General features: G+C 40.5%; 1 protein-coding gene across 1 annotated transcript; it reads right to left on the bottom strand.

Moving 5' to 3' along the window:
• Nucleotides 1-461: 461 nt before the first annotated feature.
• Nucleotides 462-7,233, bottom strand: LOC146451771 (neo-calmodulin-like). The gene is made up of 3 exons (XM_085098670.1): nt 7,215-7,233; nt 1,427-1,570; nt 462-715 (listed from the first exon to the last, which is right to left on the bottom strand). Exons 1-3 carry the CDS (start codon nt 7,231-7,233, stop codon nt 462-464), a joined length of 417 nt encoding a protein of 138 aa, XP_084954796.1.
• Between the last annotated feature and the right edge of the window lie 1,875 nt (nt 7,234-9,108).

The raw sequence follows: 9,108 nt of genomic DNA, 5'->3' as shown, positions 1-9,108 counted from the left end.
ACTGCGAAAGTTTCGATGGTCACTTAGTAAAGTTCAAGTTGGTAGGTTTTACCCCTTCACACTCAAAGTAGGTTTCAAGTGCACTTAGATTATACTTACAAGCTCTAGTGTGAAGCCCCCTATTTTCGCGCCAAATGGAGGCTATTGTTTATATATACCATGGCCGCTAAACCAATCAAATCCCTGGAATTGCATTATACAATGATCCAGTTTTTAATAATACTTATTATCAGTCTTAAATTGCAATTCGTGCTTTTAATTGTGCCTTTAGTAGTGGCCAACTCGAAAGTTTTGCTTCTTTAGCTGCTCCGCACTTTACAAATGCAATGCATAATTCAACATGGTATAAAGCTAGCTCTATTTCAATTCTATTCTTACTTACCATTGTTGTTTTTATGGTAATTTGAATAAGTGTGAATAAATGAACTTCGACTTGAACTTGAACTTAATTCTCTATCAAGTTAGCTTATACCTTCAAAAGATACTTTTCTGTTTCCAGCTTGGCACTTGTCCTCCAAAATGTCGTTCAGTTCCCTCTCGGACATTTTCTCCTCCAGCCTTCCGAACGCCTGCCTATGTTCGGAGGTGAGTACGTAACCGCGGTTATCTGGATCGAATATTCGGAAAGCTTCTTTTGCCTCGTTTGCATCCATTCCAAACTGAGTTTTCTTCGACATTAGCTGGACGAATTCCTGGAAATCCATCTTCCCATTTCCTGTTAAAAAGTCAAAACGAAAAAAAAAAAATTGGCACTAAAGTAGATCAATTCCTCGGCCTCGTTTTTTAAATAGCCAGATGGTCCGCCTCCTGCCAGCTGGGATTCTTAACCATGTTATGTTGTATTTGAAATATTTGTATTTTAGTTCCCATTTCGCCTGTCATTCTCAATTAATTCTGCAATGGGAATTTTAGTGGCACATCCACAGAGTGGCTATTCGTCCGCTGCTTCCTGATCGAAATGGAATTGGAAAATGTTGTTTATTTTGTGGAGGGAGGAAAACCGGACTACCCGGAGAAAACCCTCTTGGAAGAAGAACCAGAATTAACAACAAACTCAACCTATCTACCAACTCGAACACGGGCCACATTGGTGGGAAGAGAGTGCTCTCACCACTGCGACATCCCTGCTTCCCTCTTAATTACTCGTGTTTTATATCCAAGCATTTCGTCTAAGTTAAACAAGGAGATGACCAACAAACGTCCATGCCTGTCAACAAAACCGGCCAAAAGAGCGATATTTCAACTCGCAGGTGACAGGAAAAGGAGCGATGTCAAAGTATGAATACACATTCCACTCCCGCACGCGCTTTCCAAACTAGTTACCTCCACGCACACACACACGCATGACTATCAAGGTAGAAGGCGCGTATGATCCCCGCGCATGCGCATTCAAACGAGCGACCCACAGCATGCTTTCGAGACTTACCATCGATATCCACCTCGTTAATGATCTGTTGCAGATAGTATTCGGTAGGGTTCTCGCCGAGTGATCTCACAAGTTTCCCAAGCTCCTTGCTGGTAATAAAACTACTGTTGTCCCTATCATAATATCGAAAAGCGTCGAAATACTCTACATAAGAGTACAAAAAAAATTGATTTATGTTTTGCGATTAAAATATGTTACTGTAAAATGACTTCATGATTTATTCACAAAAACGGGTTGATTTCATCTTTTATCTTTTACCATTTTATTGCATAAATAAGTAATCGTTAAAATTGGATCACAACATGCCAACAATAGTTGATACAAACGCGAGGGCAATTGTCAGAATTGTGCACTACTGACCTTAACGTTTAATTTTGCTTACTATGGGTTAACTTTTGAATTTGTGTATGACATTCCAAAAAGTAAAACCGTTTAAAAACATTTAGCCTGAACATTTTTCTGTGGTGCTGTACAGGGAAGTTCTAGCTTTTAAATTTGTGAATTGAATCGGTGACAGTACGAAAGCTATCTATATATTGGTTATTACTTTAGGCCCGGTTCATACGTCGAACTTTACATGAGCGGAACCTAATACCTATTAAGGTCGACCCAAATAATTAAGTTCGGCAGTTGGTCGAACTTAATTAAAGCTCAAGTCAATCTCGTACCCAGAGTCTTCAGGCTTTTTGGTCAGCGGGGCAACGCCGGGAAGACTCTGGGGACATCGAAAAAATTCAATTTTTTTGATTGGCTGTTCCGTAACGGTTTCCATTGTTTTACCGCAGAAATCCTGCGGTGATAAAATTTGATGTCCCCAGAGTCTTCCCGGCGTTGCCCCGCTGACCAAAAAGCCTGAAGACTCTGGGTACGAGATTGAGCTCAAGTGAGAAAGTAGATTTTCGTGGTCAGCGGCTGTTGTTTTTTCTCAACAAGATTCAAAATGGCGGGAAAGATGAGTTGTGACATGGAAAAGCTTGTTTAGTAAAATGGAATTGGGGGTGGACAATAGTTTATTTTAATTTATTGATATTTCTTATAATTCTTTATAGTTATTATATTTTTATATAAAATTTTTAAATTCATGTAAAGCGCTTTTGATCATTTTAATGTTAAAAGGCGCTATATTAAATGAATAAATTATTATTATTATTATTATTATTATTATTAAGACAGGCCAAACATGGCTCCTATTGGTCGAATGAAGTCCTTTGCGCATGCCAAGTCGATGGAACGCGCAGACCTCTGGGATAGATATAATTTACATAATTTATACGTAACGTATGCATTTGATTCGGCACATGAAAAGCTAAGTTCAACGTCTGAATCGAAGTCGAACTTTTGCCGGTCTATTCGACTGGCGCAGTCGAATAGAACGGCGGGTCGACCCAAATACAAATCTGTCGATCCTAACTGCTTCATACGTCGATCTTTACATGCGCCGAACCAAATGATTAGGTTCGGCTCATGTAAAGTTCGACGTATGAATCGGGCCTTATACGCCCTCTGATTGAGTTTATAGTGAATATATTCAAGTGGATTTGTTTTTTGTTTCTTAAATGGCACGCTGGCCGATCTGGTCAAGGCAAGCTAGCCGTGACTGTGACACTGTCACTCGCCGTTTTCGAGTAGGCTCGATTACCAGCCGCTGTTCGGGAAAATGAGCCAGCGCTCATCCCCCCGAAGCGGCGGAAATCGAGGCTAGCATCTCCTGTTCGTGTTGGGCATTGTGCGACTTGCGAGGTGATCAATTACCAGGCAGGAAAAGGTGAGTTGAAATATTGATTTTATTCACTCCTGAGCGTTGTCTTCTTGCGTGCATTTTAATTAAGTGTTTTTGGATCCAGAGTGTCGCAAATCTAGCAACTAGCAGACTGAAAAATCGCCCAGCGAGGCAGTTATCGAGATCAGCTCTTCGGGGGGATGAGCGCGGGCTCATTTTCCCGAACAGCGGCTGGTAATCGAGCCTACGTTCCGGCGCGAAGAATTTTTTTTGCACTCTCGTCATGTGATCTCCTTGCGGGGGAGGGGAGCATTGCGCATATATAAACAGCAGCCCTGTTTCTAGACTTTCTCAAAGTCGCTCGTTCGCTTCTCGCGCTGCGCGCTCTCTAAGCTCGACTTATAAGCAAGTCTACCCTTTTTCATAAACCTTCTTCCAAATTACTACCATTTTTCAAATTAGCCCTTCCTGCATTGTTCAAGGTAAATAGGAAATTTGCAGAATAAGCGATCTCGTTGCTTTTTCGGGTATTTTTTGCCATTGCTAAAGAAAACATGAAAGATACTTCGAGTCTGCAGGTACAGCCTTAGCCTTCGTGTAGCCGTACCCACCCCCCGAAGAAAAACGTTTTCCTTCGGGGGTTGGGTACGGCTACACGTGGGCTAGTACAGCCTGCGTTGTGTCCTTTTGCACAGTGATGAGCTTGTGACTCCGCTCGTGACCTTAAGCAGGAAGAAGGAGGTTCCTTTGTAATGCTGTATTTGGATTTCCTCATGATGAAGTATAGACGAAAAGAAAATCAAAGAGATAACCAAAAATACTTAATCCAAGGTTTTGGCAATAAGCTTGTGGATGTAAAGGCCGAACTGATTTATCGACCTTGGGCGAGTACAAAACGTGGTCCCCCCCCTCCCCCCCGCCCATTTGGACCCCATCTGGACCCTCAGTTTTTTATAGAAAATGGGTAAAAATGAAGTATAAAGTAAAGGAAAAAAAATCGAAAACAGGGGAGCCTATTTTTAAATCCCTTCCAGCTCCCGCGGCACTCGTGACTCGCGGCTCGTACCCGATGTTTTTTTCGTTTTTCCAGGCGGATTTTCTAACAAAAGAGACACAGCTCGCAGTCCGGCTATACAGGTATGTGCGGCCCCAAAGGGTAAGGTTTTTCAGCCGTTTTGGTCATAAATAGGGTATCAATTCTAGCCATTTTGCTAATAAATAGGGTATCGATTTTTGCACTCTAGTCTTGAATTCGGTTTTTTTTTTTTTAAGAGGAAGCTACTTCTCCAGGTTCATCATGATGTTTACGGCAACTGTGTACGCGCCGCAACGGCTTGTAGACTGCAAGCAGTACCTTTCTGGTCGAGAGGTCGAGCGAAATAGCCGACCGCGAAAAAACTGTAGCAAACGAGCGGAGGGGGGCTTAGGGAGAGGCAGGAAAAAGAGGAAAGGAAAAGAAACTATCCAGTGGAGGAAATGTGCTCAAACCAATGCCTTTGCCAAGCTTTCCACATAATCCCATTCTTAAATTTGACATATGCTTCTACTCTATTGTCAAATTATAGGACTATCGGGAAAATCTTGGACATATATTAAAATTAATTTTATCTGCTGGATAGCGAACTATCCAGTGGACAAAATTATCCACCCTTTGAACTACTGAGGCCTGGATTCCAAGTATGCCAAGTAATCTATTTCTATCACTGTGGATCTGTGGTGCTGCTGTTAGGTTTTCATACATTCCTGGTGAAAACTTTTATTATTTTAATTAGTAAGTTGGAGGTTTATTTTTAAATTTTGTATTCACAGGTTCTGGAAGCTAAGTTTGCTTTGTGTCAGCACATTGCAAGAACAGTCTCTTCTCGTTTATTTCTCCTCGCTCCAGTCTCGCTGCGCTGTGAGCGCACCATCCCGACTGACCAGAAAGGGACTGCTTGCAGTCTAAACGGCTTGTCACGCGCTCCTCTCACGCGCCGGGCTCCAGGGATTTTAAACTGAAGTTGACTGACGGCCTCAGCTGGCTGCAATATTTCTCATAATGCCATGTGCCGAAGTAATTATCTATTATAATTATTGATCCCCATGAACTTCTGTTGTTGTGTGTCTGTGTTGGATCTTCGATTTTAGTCCCACGTATGTGCGAGTTTAGTCACAGGTATGTGTGATAATGGTAATGGTCATTGCTATTGTTCCTTGTTTGTGATGAATATATCTTCGATTTTAATGGTGCCGGGGGTTGTTATTAGGGGGCTTCACACTAGAGCTTGTAAGTATAATCTAAGTGCACTTGAAACCTACTTTGAGTGTGAAGGGGTAAAACCTACCAACTTGAACTTTACTTAGTGACCATGGAAACTTTCGCAGTTCAAAGAAGCCGAAGTACGCCGCCAAGTATGGCCAACACCACACTTGAGAACGTACTTGACCAATAGGGAAAGGGAAACCAATTGAAAGCCACGTGCTGCGGTGCCAGGACAGATAAACATTTTGCCGTGAACTAAAATTATTAAAAAAAAAAAAATCAAAATGGATGGTTGGAGATACGCCTCGCAGTTTGAGGACTACATGGAACAGTATTTTTTGTAAGTAAACATAAAAAAGAAGGAAAAGCCGATTTAAACTTACGATCTTATTTGAATTTCATCTTTACGGACAGCCTGAACCATCGATTTTCAGTTCAGAAGATGTCGCCTGTTCTTTTGTTTTGTCGCCAAGTACTCGTAAACAATGGAGTACCTATGCATTTCCTGTAATGTTAAAACTCTCTGAGTTAAAACTAAAGACAAAATAAAGAGTAAACAACACAAAACGTTTTTCCGTTGTAAAGGCTTCATGATTTTTCGGCGAGCAGTCGCATTTCTGATTTTACCGCGAACGATGATTGACAGCTTGTGCTTCAAGTGTATACTTTGTCACCAGGTGTGAAGCCAAGTTTTCTAAAGTGCGACTTGAGATTTTCAAGTGCACTTGAATCAAGTGCTTACTTGAAACTAACTTAGCTTGTAGTGTGAAGCCAACAATTGAAGCTCGCTGTTATAGTTGTTCAAAACAATTCTAACGATGGAATTAATTCGTGCAAGGCGTGCATACATACTTGCATACTTGCATACATACATACATACATACATACATACATACATACATACATACATACATACATACATACATACATACATACATACATACATACATACATACATACATACATACATACATACATACATACATACATACATACATATATACTCAGGGGCGTAGCGTGGGATTTTGAAGATGTACGCACAAGAATAAATTTTTCGTAAGCGCCAATGTCGCTTACAATTAGGGGGGTCTGGGGGTATGCTCCTGCAGAAAATTTTGAAATTTAGGGTCTCGGAAATGTTATCTCCTGGTTTTTGCGCGGGGCCTTTTCAATAAATAATGCAGCAAAAATGCAGTAAAAAGTTGTTTATTTTAACCATTTTCCTAGTGTTTTCTGTAAGCTACAGTGTCTCGAAAAGGAAAAAAAAAATACAAAAGCAATGAAGACAGGTCACAAGCAAAGGGCGAGGTGTCACCCTTAAGACGGGCAAATTCCGTTACCAACCTGCCAATATCCACGTTCTTATGTCTATGTATATGAAGGATTGCTAAGGAGCTTATTTTTCGTTCGTCATCGTACTTCGCAGAGGAGATTTTAGTCTCTTCATGCTACTGAAGCTACATTCGGCAGTGCATGTAGACGCAGAATAAGTAAACAATGTTACGAGAGCAACATATTCACCGGATTGAAATTGGGAGTTTGCGTGGTCAAGAGTCTCAACCAAAGTCTGTGGCGTCACATTCGGATCCATGCCACTCCATTTGTGCTTCCATCTTGTGAGGCGTTTTTCCTATTTTTGCTTAACACTCAAATGCACTTTGCAATTATTGTGTAATGTGAAAATATGAAATATAATGTGAAAATGTGAAATTATTACCCAGCAAATTTAATGAGAAAATTTTTCAGATCTCAGCTGTACGCACGGGCGCACGTGCGTGTATGGACGCTACGCCCCTGCATACATACATACTTGCATACAAACTTACTTACATACTTTGCCGACATACTTGCATACATACTTGCATATGCGTTGCATACTTTATAAGCCAGAGAATAGCCCTTTTCACGGTTGATTTTTCTCATTTACATTACAATGTTATCCAAGGTGGATGCGAGGCAATTTCGGGCTAAAACTACAAAATAGCCCGAAATTGCCTCACATACATGCTAGATTTCATTGTAATTCAAATGAGCACAGTTAACCGTGAAAAGGGCTATTCAGTCATTTTACTCAGTGGCAACGTGGGTTAGAAAGACGATGGATTCGTCGGAAGGAGAAAGATTATTTATTACACAGAGCTCTACCAAGGGAGATATTTCTGCAGAAATCGAAGGTAATGTCGTGTAACGTTTGGACGTTTCTGTCAGAGCTTAAATTCTTTATCGACTTCTAAAGGCGGAGTTTTCATTTTCTTTTTTTTAAATAGAGCAAAGATTTAGAACGCCAATTACAGCTTTAGAATGCGAGAAGTGGCACTTCGAAACAAAAAATTAAGTCGCAATGAACGAGAGTTAAACCCAAACGGTACTGTTGATAATGTTGTAAGCTATCAGTTTTTGTGCACTTTATACATTAAATTTCCTAAAACAAGCTGCAATATTTTTAATAATTGTAGCCTGCACACTGCAATATTTTTAATATTGCAGCCTGCACACTGCAATATTTCAGCATGCTTATTTAGCGCGTTTAATTATATTACCCCTGATATTTTCCCTGCTGACAAAAAGGACCGCCTCCGTTTTCCCCAGACAGTTGTTGGAGACTTTAAGCATCGACGACGGGAACGGCGACGTGAGATTGTGAGGGAAAACTCAAATGTCACATTGCGCATGTCTGGCGGGAAATATCTAGGCGTTCTGCTCCGGGGCCCGACGTAGAAAGCTTCGTTTGGCGTTGCCCGAAAACGTGAGTAACATTTCACACATTTTACCTCCGTTTCGCCCCGAAAAAATGATATTTTTAATATCGCTTGGCACTTAAGGATACCGTAGGAAAAGTACACGTTGAGTTTTTGTTTTATTTTTTCCGAAACTATAATAACTTCATCAGTCGGCTGTTTCAAAACAGAAAGCTAGTGACGAGATGCCTGCAAAATTAGAAATGACTTGCAAGTCTGACACTAAATATCGATGTTTCTCTCTAACATCAGTGTATTAAACATTACTTTTCTTATTCAAAAAAAGACACACTGGAACTTTTAATTTACATTTAAGCTGGAGAAACATAAACAGTCTATGTTGCTCAAAAATAGCATCCAAACCACAAACCACTGTGTCATATCGTAGTTTTCAGTTCAAATTTTTAGATGTACAGATAACGAAATTCTCGCGCGTGCTCGCACTGCTATAAAAGCGTTTCTTGAAATCCCAGCCTTCGATGCAGAACATTTGAAGTAAATTAATGTTAATCTAGTTGCTATTCCTAGTTATATCGGTGATTTTTATTACGACCTAAAAATATATCAAATAGTCTGAATTGTTTACATCGGAAAACTGCAACTCCGACAAACACGTTCTCGTTAACAGCAGTAAAAATTCTTTATCGGTTATTTCATTATTAAAATCGATTTCTGACTTCTTTTAACGAAGACTTGATGGGTGCTTTCAATTCGACGAAATTTTCGAAAATATCGGGAGGGGAATCGAATGGAACAGCATCTTTTCCGGAAAAGATTTTCGAAAATTTAGGACAACCTTTTCAGCTGTTCCCGAAAAGTGGAAACCGACCGAGAATAAGCCCGTTCCATTCGAGAACGAAATTTCCGGAAATTCAAATCGAAAATTTTTGGTGAATGGTAAGCGCCCTCCCTATTTAATCCTCTTCGAGGAAAGTTGTCGTCGTATTGCGCCGGCTTAACTGCTTCCAATAGGCCATTTTCA

Source organism: Pavona decussata, unplaced genomic scaffold, assembly GCF_977016875.1.
Source record: "Pavona decussata unplaced genomic scaffold, jaPavDecu1.1 SCAFFOLD_384, whole genome shotgun sequence".
Taxonomy (NCBI): Eukaryota; Metazoa; Cnidaria; class Anthozoa; order Scleractinia; family Agariciidae; genus Pavona; species Pavona decussata.
This window is presented reverse-complemented; position numbering and strand designations above follow the sequence as displayed.

Coding starts and splice junctions, on each gene's coding strand:
- LOC146451771 (XM_085098670.1), bottom strand. Junction 716..1,426: donor TAACGAGGTGGATATCGATG/GTAAGTCTCGAA, acceptor ACTTTTTAACAG/GAAATGGGAAGATGGATTTC.